The sequence below is a fragment of the Stegodyphus dumicola genome, chromosome X1, assembly GCF_044657685.1.
Source record: "Stegodyphus dumicola isolate Sdum_Otavi_A_Nest chromosome X1, ASM4465768v1".
Classification (NCBI taxonomy): Eukaryota; Metazoa; Arthropoda; class Arachnida; order Araneae; family Eresidae; genus Stegodyphus; species Stegodyphus dumicola.
In genome coordinates, this window is record NC_140780.1 from 230,340,638 (window position 1) to 230,361,793 (window position 21,156).

At 34.2% G+C, this 21,156-nt stretch overlaps 1 protein-coding gene across 6 annotated transcripts in view; it reads right to left on the reverse strand.

The window, feature by feature from the left end:
* Positions 1-21,156, reverse strand: part of LOC118205122 (transmembrane protein 164) — a 382,545-nt gene that overhangs the window by 126,675 nt on the left and 234,714 nt on the right. For 5 of the 6 annotated variants that reach the window (XM_085807036.1, XM_085807035.1, XM_085807034.1 and 2 more), the window contains one exon: positions 16,744-17,090. The exons of the other annotated variant lie outside the window; for it this stretch is intronic. In XM_085807036.1, coding sequence (XP_085663162.1) covers positions 16,744-17,079 — 336 coding nt within the window. In that variant the 5' untranslated portion in view covers positions 17,080-17,090. The remainder of the gene's footprint in view (positions 1-16,743; positions 17,091-21,156) is intronic. 6 annotated transcript variants of the gene reach the window in all.

Sequence of the window (21,156 nt, forward strand, 5' to 3'; positions counted from 1 at the left end):
TGATCTACAGATTAGCTGTCGAGGGGCAGACATGAGATACATAGAGAGGCAATTGCAGATGGCTCTGAATAAGATCCTAGAATGGTCAGACAAACAGGGATTTGGTTTTTTGAAACAGAAATCTGTGTGCGTGCACTTTTGTAGGAAGCGATGTCTCCATCCTGAGCCTGAGTTATATCTGAATGGTACAATTATTCCAGTTGTGCCTGAAGTAAAATTTTTAGGAGTGATGTTCGACCGAAAATTAGACTTTCCTTTCTCATGCTTTAAACCTGAGAAAGAAGTGATTAAAAACACTAAATATTTTAAAAGTGTTGGCGAACACTTCCTGGGGTGCAGAGAGTTGCTCTACGCTTTGTATTTACAGAGCGCTTGTTCGCTCTAGACTGGACTATGGCTCAGTTGTTTATGGATATGCTCGGTCATCAGTTTTGTTAAAACTAGATCCTGTTCACCATCAAGCTCTGCGGATTTGTTCTGGAGCTCTCAGGACTTCTCCTGTCCAGGGCCTATATGTTGACTCTAACGAACCATCACTTTATCTGAGGCGTGAGCAATTGTCTCTTTTGCATTATTTTAATATTCTACTTCAACCTGAACATCCCAATTAGCTGTGCTTACTTGATAATGTGTGCAAGTCATTATTTGAAACACATCCATCCTGTGTTCCTACCTTCCCTTTAAAAGTTTGCCCTGTCATTGAAGAACTTTCTCTCTCTGATATGCACCCCCAAGCAGTGCAGAACTTTGAAATCCCACCTTGAGAAAATGTACGAATTCAGCTTCTTAATGTTTTCAAGCATCACGTGAAGGAAAATACCAACGAAATAATTTACAGACAACTCTTCGCTGATCACAGGCACAAATATTGCAGTTATTACCCAATATATACAGACGGATCCAAATCAAATGATCATGTCAAGATGGCATTTGTATTTGAAGATTACTTAGAGGGCAGATGTCTGCACCCTGCCTTTTTCAGTCCTAACATCTGAACTAACTGCAATATATTATTGTCTGTTGTATATCTCAAAGCTCTGCCACAAAACGTCCATAGTTTATTCAGACTCATATAGTGCTCTTAAATCGTTGGAAGCTTTTCCCAACACTCAGAATCCTGTGGTGGTGGTGGATGTTCTTAAGGTTCATATAAACTTAACAATTTGAGGATATGAAGTCCTGTACTGCTGGGCTCCTGGACATGCAGGAATAAAGGGAAATGAGCTTGCAGATATCGCAGCAAAATCTACTGTTGAACTGTCCAGTCGCCTCGTCCCTTTTAGCGATATCTGCTGTGTCATCAAGGGGAAGATCCAGAAAAAATGGCAGCAAATTTGGGACGTTCAGCTTAACAAGTTGAGAAATGTAAAGCCTAGAATCGAGCATTGGGATTTTGCTGGAAATCGTGAGGAGGAAGTTCTTTTGACTCGCCTCAGAATTGGTCACACTAGAGTGACACATAACTACCTTTTGAAAGCTGGGAATGAGCCTGTTTGTTGAAATTGTAATGTTTGTTTATCTTTCTGTCATATTTTAATTGAGTGTCAATATTTTAATAGTCTTCGTCAGAAACATTTTAATAGCTGTGACTTACATCTCGACCATTTAATCAGAAGAGAGGCTAATTGTAATTTATTTTATTATTTAAAAGAGACTGGCTTTTATTACCTAATGTAATACGTTTTGAAGATTGTGTCTTGGATTTTAATGTGTGCTTTTACCTTGTTTTTATATGACTTCATCCTCTGGATTTGGTACATTTGTCCGCTTGTTTTTATTTATAGTATTTTAATTTCATCATTTGTAATCATCCCATCCTGTGTTTGGCGCATTTTAATCATCTTTGGTTTTGTGCCAATAAACTCTCACTCACTCACCCCATATTTCCGATTTGACCAAGCTCAAAAGAAGTTTTCTTGCGTGCATTTATAACAAACCTATGAAATGCTAGAATTTTTTCTTCATAATCTGCTGGCATTTTCTGTGCAATAGTTGTTTTTGTGCTCATCGATGAGCTTTGCCTTTTCATGAATCTGTAGCACCAGCCCTCAGACCCTGAAAAGTTCTGATTCCCATGTTTTTCTGCAAATCCTTTGGCCTCATTGATTATTTTAGTTGAAACACTTATCCCAGATTTCCTATTATCTATCACCCACATTTCTACAGCATTTTCAAGTTCAGGCCAAGATGAAGCTGGGCATCGAAGGCTATGTTTTTGTTTTTTAGCAGTCTTTGATCTTCCTGCAGTCGCCAAGTACGTATCATTTTTTCGGTAGGTGGTGGACCGAAATGCCTTGCTGCTGCTCTGTTTCCATGCACTTTGGTGTAGTTTAACACTCATAGTTTATACTGAATTGTATAGCTTAATCTCTTGTTTCCTGTAGTCATATTTTCCAGGGTATTTTTTTTAAACCAATAGTTTTAAGCACCGATACCGACACGTTTATACAGAGTAGCACTGATACCGACACGTGCGTCGGCTGAGTCAAAGAAAGTCTATGTAAAGAAGGAAAGGCTCCATAGACGTAATGTGACCGCCGAACCTGTTCGAACTTCGACATCAGCTTTGAGCTTTGGCGACAAATATTTCACGCATGCGCAAAATAATTATGGCAGATGTAGAAAAAGTTATGTGTGTCTAGACCTTTATCCGGGCTAAAAATAGCATTCAGTATTGAAAGTGAACCAGATGCTCAGATAGAGCGTGACTTGAAATCAGAAGAGTTTGAAACAGAAATTCTATCTTGTATGAAATACGAAGAGAAAATTCAGTTATGGCAATTCAGAGCAAATAAAAAATTGAAAGAATTAAATAAAGTTACAAATTCGGATAACGAAAACTCTCATAACGAAACTAATTCTAAAATCGAAAGCAATAAATGTATGCGTCTGCAAAAACTAACCATTGCTAAATTCTATAGAGATTATACCCAGTGGACAAGTTTTTGGAACTCTTTCAAAGTAGCAATCCACGATAATGAATCTTTACCAAAAATCGAAAATTTCAATTATTTAAAACCGTACTTATGCGGCAAAGCTGCAAACTCAATAGAAGGTTTTTGTATTTTGGAAGCAAATTACGATGAAGTTATTGAAATACTTAAAAACAGCTTTGGCAGGAAAGATATAATTATAAACTCACACATGCAAAAACTCCTGAATCTTACCCCACTAACCAAATCCAGTGACACTTTAAAACTTCGCAAACTTTGTGACACTATAGAAATTCAAATACGCAGCTTGAAATCATTAGAAGTCACACTGGATAAATACAGTTATATGTTGATTCCGGAGATAATGAAAACTCTGCCATCTGATATAACTTTAGAATTCAAGCATAAAACAGATTTGTCATCTTTTTTTAATGTTGACGAATTATTGCAGTTTGTTCGCTCAGAACTGGAAAATGGCGAAAGAAGCCATCTTTTGCTCTCCACTCATAAATCAGAAAGCACTTCCTGTGTTTATACGGAGAAGGGAGGGAAGGGGAGTATCGCGCATTCCACTTACCAGCTTTTGGTGCCGGTTAAAGAAAACAAAACTACTAATTGGTGTCTGTTTTGTAATACATCCAAACATGTTACTGAAGACTGTGAATCAGTGACAGTTGATGAGAAGAGAAATTTATTACGTAGGCAAGCCAGATGTTACCTTTCTCCTAAATCAAATCACCGCATGAAGCAATGTAGAAGCAATCTTATCTGCTCCAAGTCAAAAGGTCGACATAACCGTTCAATATGCTTTCATAATGAGAAAGAACTAAATGAAAAAAATAAAAGTATAGTAGATTCGCATGTTCTTTCAGCATTCTCACGGAGCAAAACTAAAACCATTTCACTTCAAACGTGTTGCGTAACACTTCGAACAACTACGCAGTCGGTTTTAATTAGAGCTCTACTGGATTCAGGTAATATGCATTCTTTCCAGAGAAAAAAAAATCGCGGATAAATTCAAGCTTCCTGTTATTCAAACAGAGACTCTTTCGGTATTTACGTTTGGAAATAAAACACCCATTAGAAAAACATTTGATGTTGTTAAGATAAAATTACAGAACAAGGAAACACCGAATTTGAAAATCGAAATTGAAGCTCTCATGACTGAACAAATTTCAAGTTCTGATTTACCACCTCCTAATCTGGATAGACACATTTTAGGCAAACAAAAGGTTTACAACTCACTGACTCTTGGGATTGCAAAGAAAAAACTACTCTTTTGATAGGAGCTAATCATTATTATGATATGGTGACTGGGAAACTTAAGCGTTTAGACCCATGTTTCACACCCACGCCCCACAAGGGGGCAATGTTACTGTTAAGGAGGGCAATTTGAAAATTGACTCATCCAGAGTTTAAGGAGACAAAGGACGTTCTAAACATGTTTCATAAAGTAAAAATTGTTTGAAATTTTATTTTTTATTCTCGAAAATAAGAAAAATGTAAGTGATGTATATGTAAAAAAGTTTTTAAATTACGGTGCATTTTAAATATTTTATAAAGAATTCTTGCTGCATACATGGACATTCAAATGCTTTAAAAGGCATTTAAATAGCTGACACATTATGCTTTCTAGACGTTTCTCGCACATTTCAGCCAACGAATTTATTTTTTACTGTAGGAATGGCAACCGGTATATTAGTCTTTCCTTAAATGGAAGCTTTGTTTATATTGATCTTATATTTATTTCTTTCAGCCCTTAGTGAAATGAAGGGTGCAAGCATGAAAAAAACGTTTGTCAGTATTTGGAGGCATATTTAAAATTTGATTTCATACCCGGTCCATAAACGATCAATTTTTGTCTTTTATGCCAATAATGTCTGACCAACAAATCAATGAAACTAGGTGGTCTTGAGGCACATTTGAAGGCGAAACATAATGCTGCTATTAATTCATATTTGAATTATTTTCACGCTATAAGAAAATGTTTGAAAAAAAAGTAATATTACAGTCTCTATTTACTGCTCATAATGCAACTGTTAATCGTGTTCTTGAGGCTATCAAATTTCATTACTCATCGCCTAATCTGGGAAAAGCTGTACTATAGGGGAGAATTGAATCAAACCATCAATATCAGCATTTAAAACTGTTCTAGAAAAAGATGACAAAGATGTTAAAACTATGCCACTAAATAACAATACTGTTTGCAGAAGAAAGATTAAATGATAACATTGAAATACAACTTGTTGAAAAGCTGAAAATAAGAAAATTTTTGGTGCAAATGGATGAACAAACTTTGAGAGACAGTGAGGCCGTACTTGTAACTTATATAAGATATATTCATAAAGGGGATTTTGCCGAAGAAATGTTCTTCTGTAAATCATCAGAAAGCACCACTACCTCCACAGATATTTATAGTAAGCTAAAAAATTACTTAGATATAAAAAATATAATACATCTTGTACTGTAGATGGTACTCCTAATATGATGGTTGAAAAATAAAATGAAGCACGGAATAAGAAAAAGGGTTGCTTAAAATTGATAAAAGATGAGAATCCAGAAATGCTTCTTGTGCATTGCGTTATTCATAGAGAAAACCTGCTAGCTAAAAACAATTCGCCTGTTCTAAATGAAGTACTAAATTCAGTTATAAAGTGTATAAGAGTGCTATTAAAGCTAGGGCCAAATGTGAACGTCTTTTTAAGTTATTTTATGAAGAACAAAATGAAGACTATATGAGACTTATACTTCACACTGAAGTAAGAAGTCTGTTGAAAGGGAACGGCTTGGAAAGATTTATAGAACTATTTGATAGTCTTAGTTATTTTATAAGAGACAAACCTGAAATGAAAAATCCGTTAACGGATGATAACAAGGCAATTATGGGTTATTTAGCCGATATCTTTGAAAAATTAAATATATTAAATAAACAACTTCAAGGAGCAAATAAAACTTATGCCGATGCAAAAGGAAGATATTTGGTTTCATTATTTTTGTTGAATTATGTCAGGCATATACTATTTACCACAAAAATTTTGAAAAGTCTCATTGGCTCCAAAAATGTGACGTGACTACTGCTATACTTGTTATTGATACCGCTATACTTGTTATTGTCGATCAACTGAAAATTTTATCGACTGAATTAAAAGATTTTGTAACTTAAAACAAATTAATTTCCCAACTAGGATGATGCAGCCAATGCTAGTGGATTTGGCTGATATTTCAAATATGCAGTAAAAAGAACTCGCACAAATGCAAAATGATGAGTCAATTAAAACTTTATTTAATATAAAAGGAGCGATGACATAGCTTTGTGAGGAAACCAGAATCAGATATCCAAATGCAACATTTGCAAGAGAACTATTGTTACCGTTTCCATCTTCATATTTTTCTGAATGCGGATTTAGTGCTATAAATGATTTGCTGCTAAAAAAAAAAAAAAAAAAAAAAGACAAAAAGAAAAAAAGAAAAGAAATCGGTTGGATATAATGAAACCGGGAGACTTGAGACTCAAGTTATCTAAATTTGAACCTGACATAAAATTTCTTTACAGCAAGTATCAAGTGCAAGGAACTCCCTAAATTTAAATAATAAAAATTACTAATACTTAAAATGAAAAACTTTCACTAAAATGAGTTTTTTCTTGAATTTCAGTTCTCCATGTTTTTAAAGTTCACTTACTGTGTTTGCTCACAAAATTTCATTTCTTCCTAAAAGCTATCATTCAAGTTTCTTTCATGAACATTTCAATTTTTAAATATTAAAAATTATGTATATGCTAGGAGGAGCTTAAAATTTTTAGAGAGGATTAGGTGGGGCATAGCACAAAAAAGGTTGGGAAACACTGGTTTAAACAAACATTTAGTAGCTGCTAAATGTGGAATTATACGTTGTACTAAAGGTACAACGTATAATTCCACAGCCTTTGATATCCTAGATGAGGAAGATATAACATCCAACCAGATAATGAAATTTTGGGAGCTTGAAAGTTTAGGTATAAAACCTGAAAATGAACCATCCGACCCATTAGACAGTAATATAATGGACAAATTCAAAGCAGAAATTTTATACAAAAATTCTCGTTACAAGGTTAGGCTGCCATGGAAGTCTGATAGTGAGTTAAGCGATTGCGCTGAAACGATTTGGGAAACTTATACAGGGTTCGTACACATTTCTGCACATGGAAATTAAGTACTCTTAAGGACCATTAATGATAAAAATTATGGACCTATGAGCAAATGTGAACTGAATAAATTCAATTAAAAATATTATCTATGCCTGCATTTCCCAATTGTATCCTAAAAATAACAAAGATCCCTAAGCAGTATGCATTATTACTAAAAATGAATTAAAATAATTATTAATAAGTTTGAGAATAAAATAAACTTTAAGCAATTTATCAAGAAGCATTAAATATTTTACACTTATAATAGTTGGACATATTTAAAAGAAGTGACATGTTTTACCAACAGTTAGCTCTATGTTGATTTTTTTTTAATGTCTCATATTGTCACATACTTGGTCAGTCTAGAGGTTTAGTAAATAGCAGGTAGATTTTATGTCAAACGGCATAGGTTAAAATGATAAGTAAAATCATAATCAGCATAATTCATAACAAGAGATTGAATACTAATTCAGAAGTCAAACAACGAAAAATCAGCGTTATGTTCTCAAATTTTCACGGGACTAGTTTCGATGGTTTTACCAAACCACCATCCTCAGCTGCAAAAACTTTCATTTGCTGACGTTCATTCATGGCGTGCTGATGTTCATTTGCGTTTTTGCAGCTGAGGATGGTGGTTCGGTAAAACCATCGGAACTAGTCCTGTGAAAATTTGAAAATGCTGATTTTTTGTTGTATGACTTCTGAATTAGTATTTGTTCGGCATGTTATTGTGTTTTAATTAAAAGACTAAATGTCGTCACTCCTGCTGCTTGTTTAGAGAGACACCTGCTGATTAGAACAAACCTGAAAGTCCTGATGTAGGCACGGTTGTGAACAATATTTTGACTCTAATATTTTTGCTTACATTTTTTTCTAACTGCAGCTTCTGAGTAATATTGCACGAGCTTCAAGCAGATGTAATCGTTTTCTTTACTCTATAGGTTTTTTTTATTCATTATCTATTCATATTATTATCTGTGTTTTTGTACAGTTTATGTTTCAGAGAATGACAATATACTATGTTGTTCTTTTTTTAGAGAGTTAGTGTAACTTTGATTTTTTTTTCATTTTAGAGTACAAGTAAAGGAATTATTTAATTATTGTAGTCGTACATAACTAAAGAGATATAGATAGTCGTACATAACTAAAGAGATATAGATAGTTCTTGAGGTAACAAATTTGGTGAGAATTTTTGAACATTTGATCCCAATTTACATGATCATCATAAATTTGCATATTTATTGCATTCTATGGAGAAAGGGTCATCTGCTGAAGAGTTAATCAAAAGCTTTCCGCCCGGTGGTGAAAGTTATAGTAAAGCTTTACAGCAACTGCAATAGCAACTAAGCCTGGGAATGCTAAACACTTTGGTTTAAAAAATCGTGGAGAATTTTCCAAAACACCCACCTGCTTCTACTCTAATAGCAACATCTGAACAAAATTCAACTGGATGTATTTTTTTGTGCTGGAAATCATGCATCTGGGGATTGCTTTAAAGCAAGAAAGATGACATCTGAGAAAAGGCAAAAAGCAGTTCTAAATGGTCGCAGTTGCTTTTTATGTTGAGACAGAGAACATGTAATAGCTAAATGTAAAAAACGAACATCGTGTGTGATTTGTGGGAAGAAACACCACATACTTTTGTGTAGAAATATCCAAGATTAATCAAAATCTCCAGTTCCTGTTAGCATGAATAGGGATGAAAATACAGAAGCAGTACCTGAATGAGATGAAACCCTCGCCAATTTGGCGAGAACAACAAATGTGTTTTTGCGAACTTTACCAGTTACATTGAAAGGGCGAGATAGAAAGTGCCAGACCCGTGCTATTATCGATTCAGCTTCACAAAGATCTTATATATTAAAAAGCACTGCAGATGAAATGAAATTTGTGTGTGTGTGATTATGGCAAAGCCTCGAGGACTATCTGAAATGAAATTTGAGAGTACATCTAAAAAAAGATTGAGCCATTTATTATTTAGCGGGTCATGTACTGATGTCATAAACCACAATGTTTTTATAGTGTTCTTGTCTAAAACGGAACTTATCATTGTAACTTCAAAGCTCTTACCCAAGATATTTTTTGTGGAAGTATACCACTAGTTGCTAAAGGCGAGTGGATTCGAGAGCTTAAAGAGAACAATATTTCCGTATGCGACGATAGTAATGGACCAATAGAAATACTTATCGGCGCTGACATTGCAAGCAAGTTGATGACCCGAGGATTTAAATTGCTTACTTCAGGCCTTGCTGCTATAGAAACTAAACTTGGTTGGACTCTTTTTGGGAAAAATGGTATGCATGAGATCTCCGACAATTCTGCACTGCTTGTCACATCCATGTTAAAAAAGGAAATATTGATATCCGATCTATTGTCTCTAGATCCCTCAGAGAAGAAAAGTAAACTGGAACTTCAAGAAGAGGAAAGAGATAATTTTTTGTCTATTGTAAAGGTGAACAAAGAGGGACGTTTTCAAGTCAGCTTGCCATGGCTTGATAACCATCTACCGTTAAACGATAAGTATGACTTAGCTGCAAGTAGACTTTTGATTTGCCAAACTATTATAGGCAACACGAATCAACACACTGTTTTTCACAACGGACGGTTTTACAAACTTAGTATAAAGTTCTTTCAAAAGATCATTAAGAATTCGGATAAGCAGGGGAGATTTTGGCGAAGCTGATTGTAGAAGGGTATTTACACTTTCAAAAATCTTAATGGTACTTAACACAAAACTACAATATGCTTTGTTCAAATCCGAAGAAACAAGATAGAAAATCCTCCCGGCTAATAGAAGACTGTTTTTTCTTCCCTTCAACTTCTTTAACAAAGTTGACCTTTGAGGAGTCTTCTAAGCATTTTCTTTTTAAAGGGTTTGATTCTGTGTGTTGGCTTTTCCCTTTTAAAGCATTTTGATTAGAAGCAAAGCTGGTTTTCGGAATCTTATAGTGTCTCACAAAAGTGATGGGACACTTGTGCTTTATAAAAGGAAACTCATAAAATAAATTAAAAAAACATGTAAACATTTTTGTGGGTGTGTTTCATACTTAAATTTAGTAACAATTATTACATAACATGCATTTTCTAAAAATATTAAAATATTAATTTAATAAAAATACAATTGTTTAGAACGGAGCAAAAAATGGTTCACATAAGTGATGGGACACCATTAGATACTACTACGTACAACAATAAAAATATTTTTGGGGGTATTTATTTTTACTCAAAAGCAATTGGCAATAATTTATAAAATCGTCTGCAATATTTCTCTCCAGTTTTTTTTTTTTTTTTTTTTTGAATTTTTGTGTTTTTTAGCTCTGTGCAGTCATGAATGTTAAACGAAAAGAAACTTTGCCTGAAATTCGAAAATTAGTTATTAATTTGCATATTGAACGTGAAAAATCTATTAGAGAAACTGCTGAAACAGTTAAAATGAGTCATTCAACAGTTTTCAATATCATTAAACGATATAAAAAGAATCATATGATTCAGGATAAAAGAAGACCTGGCTGACCATCAAAGCTATCCAATGGAATAAAGCGAATTATCGTTTGAAATATTAAAAAAAATCCAAGAATGAGTGCTCCTAAAGTTGCTGCTGATTTACAAGCATTATATGGAGTAATTGTTGATCCTGAGATTATTAGAAGAATAATTCGATCTGTTGGATATCACGATGGAGCAGCCAGGAAAAAATTCTTCGTAAGTGAGAATAGAAAACTCAGACTGGCTTTCCCAAAATCCAACATAAATAAGAATTCTGATTACTGGAATGAAGTTATACTTGCTGATGAGAGTAAATTTAATATATTTGGTTCTGACGGTAGAATCTTGGTGTGGAGAAAACCTAGAGAAGAATTTCGTAAACAGAACTTGGTGCCAAGAGTAAAACATGGTAGAGGAGGAGTTATGGTATGGGGGTGTATGTTGTCCGCTGGAGTTGGTAATCTTGTTTTTATTGACAGTATAATGGATCAGTACAAGTATACTGACCATTTTAAGTCAAAATTTGAAATCTTCAGCACGAAAATTGAACCTTCATAACGATTTTAAATTCTACCAGGACAATGACAAGCTAGTTAACAATGGCTGCTGTATAACTATCCTGAAATAATAAAACCACCACCACAATCTCCAGACTTAAATCCCATAGAGAATATTTGGCAAGAATTGGAATCAAGAATTCGCAAACACACCATTTCTTCAAAACAACAATTAAAATCGGTGCTTCAAGAAGAATGGGGTGAAATCACTCCAGAAATCACAAAAAAAAAAAAAAAAAAAAAAAAAAAAAAAAAAAATTAGTCGAATCCATTCCAAGAAGATTAAATCATGTTTTAAAAGTAAAAGAAAATCCAACAAAATATTAAAACCTTTTAAAAAGTAAAAATATTTGATGGAAAAGAAAGTATCCGCGTCACTTATGCGAGCCATTTTTTGCTCTGTTCTAAACAATTATATTTTTATTAAATTAATATTTTCATATTTTGAGAAAATGTATGTTATGTAATAATTGTTACTAAATTTAAGTATGAAACACACCCACAAAAAATTTTTACATGTTTTCTTAATTTATTTTACTACAGTTTCCTTTTGTAAAGCACAAGTGTCCCATCACTTTTGTGAGACACTGTATGCCGACAAATTTGATGGGATCTGTGGTTTCGTTTTGGTCTCTTCGTGGAAATATTTAAGCAACGCATCCCACTGTTCAATAAACCTTCCTAGCGCTCTGCCTAAGGATAACCATCTCGTGCATACATGTTTCAGAATTTTTCTCGTTGCACCAGAGCACAGTTCTTGAAAATTCTTTAGGTTTTCTTTCCTTTTTACACTTTTTTCCAGACAGAAAAACACATCAATCAGAAGCTGGTCAATATTTAATGGTAAAGCAGCTGCAGCTTTTTCTGCTGCCAAATTAATTAAGTGGCATGGGCATCCAATAACAATTAATTCATTTTGTTCTTTTTTGAGGAAAGAGGCTACACCCTTTTTGTCACCCACCATGACATGAGCATTATCTACACCATATGAAATGCAGTTTGATATTGGGATGTTAAGTTGTTTCAACTCATTAATTACCAAGGAGGCAATATTTTCTCCCGTAGCGTCTCCATTTAACAATGGAAGACGCAAAAGATGAGTTTTCATTTCATTAGAAACATCACGGAAATATGTGACAACGATGGGGTAAAGCTTCCAATCGCTGTCATTGCTGCCATCGATTGACACCGAAAATGCTGAATTCTGGAGTGCAGCTATCATTTTACTTTGTGCATCGCAAGCAATTTTGTTCACAATAGAAGATGTTTTCATGCGAGCACAAGCATATTTCTGAGCAATCTTGGAGTCGGGAAACATCCGTCTGAAAAGTTGACTGGCGTGATCGGCAGCGCTTAGCGGCACGTTGTGTTCGATGAGGAATGCAGTAAACAAACACTCCGCCAAAATGACATCAGCATCCAAAATCGTAGCCGAATTTAAAAAAAAATCATCCACTTTCTTTGACGTTGTCGAAGCCGAAGCATTAACTTCATGCTTTTTAGACTTAACATGCTTCACAATGTCGCTTCTTCCACCGTGACTTATTACAAAGTCACACACGCACATGTTGCAAAATGCATAGTTATTTCCTTTGAAGGATTCTTTAATTGTTGGAAATTCGGCTTTGCAGGCAGGCCAAAAATATTGAGAATACGGTTTTTTTGAACTCATTTCGCAACAACGACGTATTAAGAAAATTCGTAGCACGTGCAAACAAAAAAAAAAAAAAAAAAAAAAAAAAAAACAGAATGCGACAATCCACGCTTGCTGAGTAATTCCCTTGCTGCTGAAGCGAACGCGAAACAAATAATCTGGCACCCACAAAGAAAAGAGCGGGAGAAACAAGTTCAGCGCATTGGATTGGCTGGTTAAGCGGCGAGTTGGGAGAAACTGCAGGTTACTGGATTCGAAGTAGTTGGCGGTAAAACACGATGCAATTGGCGAAAATCACTGAATTGGCAAAAAATTCCAAAATTTCGACAAAAATCACTAAAAACACTCGAAAAAGGAAATAAATCGTAAAAAATGGATTACGATTGTAAAATCGTAAAGACAAACGTATTTTCGTAAAAATTACGAAAAATTCGTAAAAGTTGGCAGGTATGTCAGCCCCAAAAGTGAAAAATTGTTTATTCGATTTCCAGGGTCAGAGTGCCTCTTCAGTTACATTACGATCAAGGAAGAAATTTTGCATTGGCTATTTCTAAAGAACTCTTCCAGCTATTTGGCATTGACAAAACCCAAACAGCACCTTTACATCCCCAGTCAGACAGCATGGTAGAAAGGTTCAATCAAATTATCAATAATAATCTCTTGTTGGTGGTTTTCAGAAACCAAAAGGACTGGGACAAGAAGTTACCTCTGATTTGACCGATTTATCAATGCCATTAGACTACTGGCTATTTTCCATCCTAGATACTCTTCAATCGTGACATTCATCTGCCTTGTGATCTGTTGTTCAGTCACCCTCCAGACATGCCTTCATCGGCTCAGGAGTACATCCAAGATCTCGAGGCAAGTTTGAAGTGATGCACAATTTTGCACGAGAGCGAGTCAACTTTGCGATGTAGCAGATGAAGACTCGATATGACACGAGAGCTACATGACATTGATTCAATGGAGACAAGGTATCTTTGAAGAATCCGATTGGACGGAAAGGACTTCCTCCTAAAGTACAGTCACCTTGAGATGGCCTTTACACAGTCCTAAACAGGCTGAACGACGTCTTAGTTCAGATCCAAAGTAGTCTGATCTATAGTAGTATCGGTAGTCTGATCTATCAAAGGCATTTTACACTGAAAGGGGTTGAGACAGGGTAATTCCCTTGCATGCATGTTTTTCAATACCGCCCTTGAAAATGCTATTAGAGATGCAGGAATTATAACCAGAGGCATCATATTTCAGAGATCTATACAGTTACTAGTGTGTACTAATGATATTGGCATTACTAGCAGAAGTAAACACATGTTGTAGAGACAGACTTTTATTTCCCTACTGTCTGCAGCCAGAGATATTGGACTTAACATTAACCCTTTCGCCGTCCTCTCCAGTCCACGAAAATTTCTCGCCAGCGGCCGTCTGTTTTTCGTAGCGTGTAATGTTGTTTTCTCTGTACATCATAACTTTCCATACATAACTTTTGTAGTGGATGAATGTCAATGAATATTAAGTAAAATTATAAGGAAATAATGCATAATGGAAAAATAATATCTCTGCTTATTTCTAACAGCAGAATAATTTGATAAAATCTGTTACAGGCGCTCCACTCCTCCCATTTTGTTGCTGTAATCTTTTACAATTATTGGTTTTTTTACAGTTCTTTTCTGTGTTCCAACATCAATCATCGAGTTATTATGGGACTGTATTCTTCAAACGTATATCCATCTCGTCTTTCCAATTTACAACCTCATTTTTTCTCTTTTTCTGCTGAGTAGACGTTGAAACCATCTCTCACGGTCTTGTATCTTGTATAAAATGGCACAAATATTCATAAAACCCGGAGCAAATTCAATTAAAAATAGAATGCCTGATTAGTGCTGCCCTCTAGGAGTATTAGAACAAAAAGAAAAAAAAATAATAACTCAAAAAAGTAAACTTTTAGAAAGTATTTTACACGTTTAAAAGTTTTAAAATGTAGAACACTTGTATAGCGTTATGGCCGCTCTGCGGAAGTTTCACTTGAACGCGCTAGACACATTGCGGACGATGAAGAGGTAAAAGAGGTAACAAAATTTATGGCAGTAACACAATACAATACAGAATCCTCCTCCCACTGCAAATAAAGTCTCATACTTGCAAGGGCATTTCTCAGTTTACATATCTCAGTAAGTTTACATATCTAAAGAAAATAATGTTAACCTTCTAGCATGTGTGCTTGGCAATTTTACATGAGCATGCATGCATCGTATTTTTTACGACATGCGTTATTTTACCGTTTTTGGCACGAAAAACGACAGAAATAAGTGAATATTGATAATAAATTTGTTAAGCAATAAAATATTAATCTTATTATTGCAAAATAGAAACGATATCACATTCAAATATAAGTAAATTATTTCTAAGTTCTTATGTTAATGAGATGGAAATGCAATGATATATCACTACAGAAAATTTTAAATTTATTATTTAATAATTATATTTTAAAACCGAAAGTTTAGCATTACTTACTTCTGCAAGGAAATTTACTTCTTACTGGTTACAAAAACGCATTTTAAACTAATGTCTGCTTTGATATGCGAAAAATGTGCATTAAAAACTGAATTTGTCATAAATTTTGCACATACGAGCGTACTGGAAGGTTAAACTCAAAATTGACAACAGATTACTTACTGCTAATAGATGAGATCATGATTTAAAGAATTTTATAGCATCTAAATTATTAAACTTCAAGACAAAAATAAATCGTTATAAAACTCTTATTAGATCTATCATATTATATGGTAGTGAATGTTGGTCATCAACAAAAACAGATGAAGACTTCTAACTTTTGGAAAAAAAAATGCTGCGAAAAATATATGGCCCAATTAGAGAAAAATAACAGATGGAGAGTTTTGTTTAACCATGAAATTTACTGTAGAGGTACTTTTTTTAAAGCAGAAGAGATGAAAAATGAGCAATGCCCTCACTGGGATTCGAACCTCTCGAATACGCACTGGGCATGCTCACCATTACACCACGAAAGCATGCAAAGAAAGCGGGAGAATTACCTTACAATCAAGAAGATTCAAACAACCTAATATTGTCCAAGTCATCAAATATTAATTGTATCTGGTGGCTTGGACATATTTTTAGATATGAGAGCTTGAACCCTGTTAAAAAGACAATCTTTTCAAATGTAGAGGATACCAGGAAACTAGGAAGACTTCGCACAAGGTGGATAGATTGTGTGGCGGCATATGTCAGGACTCTACAAACGAAACAGTGCATTTAATGATGCAACTGAAGAAGAAATTTGTATTTAATGATATCTTTTCAAAATCAGTATTTTATATCGTTTTGCTATACAGAAGTTTCACGAGTCTTTTCAATATCATATTACTTCTTAACATTTTCCTCGTTGATAATTAATGCAGCTTTAAAATAACTTAGCTAATTACACACAAGTTCTTATCAAACAGGGCAATGCGGCTGGCCACAGTACTTTTTGCTTTTTATTAGTGACATCTGCACACATTCCTTTTCAATAAGTGTTTCAATTAGTGATATTCGCACATTGTATCACAATTCATACTGTAACAAAAAAAAAAATTAAACACAGCTCATCATCGCAAATATCAGGAACATGAAAAAAGTAAAAAGTAACATAACAGACTACATAGTAATAAATAGTGAAGGAACCTGAGGTGAAAATAATACATTTGTAAACGCTGATGATCACAGTAAAGTCTGTAAGAAAATAATCAATTAGCCCCCAATAAATTTTAAAAGCATATAAAAAATTGTGAATTTGCAATGAAAAGAACTCTGGTTAAAAGATTCAAAACCATTTTGTTTCATGATTACCTTTACACATATTAAGGAAATTAGAAACTAAAAACATTTCACACTGGCCCTAGGAATATCAAAAACATGCAGCAGGAAGAAAGTGCTCATTTGACTTACCTGTATTGTTGTGATAATATGACATGGATTCAGGATGTATATCACTGTCCGTGATGAAAACTTAAAACCTATTTCAATTCCAAATACCAAACACATTAATACCAGCAATAATCTTTTTCCTCCTCTATCTTCTCGAACAACTTTAGGAACTGGAGGCAGAGTACATCTTTTATATCCCCAACATACAGAATAACAACCTATGCTACAAGCAACTACTGTTTCCAATATACGCCTCTGAGAAGACAAAAAATTGACACAGTCAGGTCCCCCATTGCCCTTGATACTATGATTAACACCATGATAGGACCAGTCACTTACATCAGCAAGCTTCCACATGATTATACTACCTAGAGAATAAAAATAAATAAATAAATAAATAACAAATTTCATATGTATCATATGCACACTCATCAAAGCCAGTAGCAAAAAAATATAAAATAATGAAAAAATTAACAATTAGTTACATATCAATATACTAACAAACCAGTAATCAACAATGTTCAAGATTTGGTAGCAGAAAATTTTACCAAGTTCTACAAAAGTTAAATAAATTTACTGTAGATCAATACCTTAAAAATATTCAACACCTGCTAGTGAACTGAAAATTGAAACAAAGGATAATAATCTGAAAAAAATAGCTCATGCATGGTGCTATAAAATACCATATATATATGTAGCATACTTCTTTTGCATACTGTAATGATTTTTCGTTATAATTAGTTAAATAAAATGATACAGTTTCAAAGCATGTTCAAAATAAATGAATGAAAGAAAATGAAATTCCTCTCAGAAAAAAAACTGAATTGTCAATAAACTGGAATACATAATTACAGCACATTTTACTGCTATTTGCTAAAGGGAAATAATACCTTTACAGAGGACTTTTGGCAGAAAACTGATCTAATTGATCCAGCCATCCAATTCACTCTTGAAATTGAATCCAACAATTCCCTCCCCTTCCTTGATATTCTTATAATTCGCAATGAAACTAATTTTAGCACTACTGTGTATCTTAAATCCTTTGCAGTTTATTTACCACCCCATGCCAAGTCATGCCATCATGTTAAGCAAAAAATGACTTCTTTTTACTATTATGTATTCCGCACGCTAAAGTTTGTTCCTCTGAATCTCTGCTTACCAATGAACTTAATTACTTGAGAGCAGTTGCGATTGACCGTGGATTTTCTCCCGTGATTATTGATAAAGCCGTTAATAAATTTTCAGATTCCCATCAAAGAAGACATTCCACTGTTAGAAATAATATTAATGACCTTGTCGTGCTTCCATTTTATCCTTCTGTTAGTTATAAAATTGCACGGATTCTCCAGAAATTCAATTTTTAAGTCGGTTTCTCCCCTATTAATAAAATTCACCCTTCGATTCTAAATAATTGTGTTTCTGTCTTGAATTCTTGGGGAATTTATAGTATATCGTGTAAGTGTGGTTTAAGATATATTGGCCAAACAAAAAGAGTGTTGCAGTTTCGTATCAAGGAACATGAATCTTATGTCAGAAAAGGCGAAATCAACAAGTCTTCAATAGCGTATCATTGTTTGACATTTAACCATAATTTTGACTTTGGTTCTGCAAAAATTATCCAAAGTCAAAATTATGGTTAAATGTCAAACTATGATACGAAACTATGATAAAAATTATCCAAAAGGCTTCTTCCATAGGTGAATTGGATTTTCTTGAGGCTTTTCATATTCACAAAGATTTAGCATGTTTAGTTAATGATTTGAAGTCCAATCCAGTCCTTCCTAATGCCTTTAAAATTCTACTATCTTAATTCAGTTATTTTTGCCGATAGATGGCGTTACCTCCTCGCGTTTGGTACTACCAGAGGGTATAAAAATCCATTCAGTGGTTGCTTTCCATTATTCGAAGTTCAGATTTTGAGTGTGAAGGTGCAATTGCCCCTCGCTCCCTATTTTTAACTTTGCTAATTTTTCTTGTCCTTTGTGTTATATGTTTGATCAGATAGCATGGCTCAGTAAAAGTAGGCGGCCAGTGTAACTCAGATTTAAAAAAATCCAGTTATAATCACGTGCAGTGCGGATAAGGACCACGTGTTTCTGAGACTCCTTCCCTTTTATTTTTCTTCTTTCTAGGTATTTCTTTCTCCTGATGAGGAGGGACCTTTAGCTGCCCTCGAAATCGATTGAGTGTTTCAATATACTTACGCTAAATACAAGGTTGTTTTTACAATTTTTATTAAACTGATCTATATTTGTATTATGCATGACAGAAATCACAAAAGCTCTGTGCAGCCAGCCATTTTAATTGTTAGATATGGAACCTAGGACAAATTACCAGTCTTTTACAGTATAAGCTGGCAGGCACATTAAAATGTCAACCAGATACTGAATAATATTAAAGTTAATAAGAATGTTAATTCTGCTATGGGTATAGAACACATATCAAATATTTATCAGCTACAGGTTTGGTGTAAGGCTTTTTGCTACCTGTTTCAGTCTCTGCTGCTCTGAAATTCAGCTCCCAATGCTTTTAAAATTTTTCTGCCCTGAATTCTCACATTCGGAGTGCCTGCCCTGGATCTCGCTGTTCAAGATGTCAACCTTGAACAGCAGCAATTGAACACTTCTGTCACATACCACAGCTAAATGACAAATGACATCTTAGGCTATAATGTCTGCAGATCACACAAAGTAACCACATCATAATACTTTCTCATTCAGTCACCAGATTTCAGTACGCATAAATGTCCTGTAGAAATATAATGTAAATATAAATCTTTTACAGACTTGTTTCATATATTAATCACGACAGCAAATAACCTTGAAAAATCACCTTACATTTAGACATTTAATGACACAATAGGTTATTTCAAAGGTGTCAGAAACAGTCAAAACTAAATGGGTGCAACACATATGTATGTCATTAACATTATACCTTCAGGCATTAATTTTTTTAGTTTGTTGGAGCCAAAGAATAAATCTAATTATTGTGTGGGCTAGGAGTTTAATGAGTAAATACTGGACTAATTTATTAAGCATTTGAGTCTGTTAATAAAATAATCTAACTTTTTAAAACTGTATTTTGGAAGAAAACAATAAATTGTCATTACATGAGAGTTTATACTAGTTTCACTGTTGCAGTTCATTTAAATCTAGGTGCTGAACCAATTTTTGGAATTACTGCTCTTGGCTAACTTACATCCTTTTGTCATTCTTCCAGGCCCTGCACAAAACTTTAAAATATAGTACAAAATTCAAGATCCAGATCTGTTGGGACTTTAGCGATTCCGAATTTGGGATTTTTTCAGGTGTTAGATCATAAGTTTAAATTTAATAAGACATGAAGAAATTATAAAATTAAAAATATGAAATAGTGGTTTAAGAAATAATGAAGCATTGATGACCTTAAGGGAATCAAAATTTACAATAAAGCAAATATCTTGTTTTTCTCGGGAAACTTTTTTTTTTTTCCGATTGCCTGTTTTGCTTACTGGTTTTTTGAAGCAACCAATCATGAAGCAGCATTTATCCAAGCCTGTAGCCTCACTTTAAAGCAATAAACATGTGTTTCCGTTTTCTGTTTCTTATGCAACGAATTTTTTATCAAGGCATGAAAAACCCCAACAAACCAAAATGGCAGAGCGCATAAAGAAAGTGATATCAGCAGTTGATGCAGTTTTTATTAAATTTCAGGTCAGGAAATGAAAATAGTAGTGGTTCTAGTGCCACAGATTTAGAATCGATCATTGAGAGTGCTTCAGAAGGTTCCGACAGGTTCTGACTTTGACTAAACCTTCGTGTAGCAGTTGTTCATGTGATGCCAAACAATCTCGGATTTCCCATAACGTACGCAATGCTCGTGGCTGTAGTGACACTGGATCAAGTAATAGCACTAAAATGTGGAATTCAACAGTACAATAGTCAGTTGTGGATAAATTTTCTGGTGAAAGTGGTATGCAGTTCAGCTTTAGTGTATCAGACTTGCTAACTGTTTTACTACTTTCGTTACTGAAAGCATGGTTGAGAAAATAGGTGAGGAAACAAATCGTTACGTTAGTGAAATCGTCAGCTCAGGATGTTTCACTGATAATTCTTGTTTGAACTGGAAGGAGACAACAGTAAATGAATTTTTTGAACTGTTTGCACTTATTATGCTCATAGGCATAATAAAAAACCCAATGTTGTTGATGTATTTTTCAACTGACAACCTGCTTTCAACACCATTTTTCGGATTTTTGATGGCTAAAAACCGATTCCCGTTGCTGCAGTCTTGCCTACATTTTGCAAACAATTCTGAAGCAAGTGACAGATTGAATAAACTACGTCTGGTAATTGACCACTTGAGAGAAAAGTTCAAAACTGTATATCTGCCAGTATATCTGTATTGACGAATCACTGATTCTGTAGAAAGGTAGGCTTGGTTTCAATCAGTACA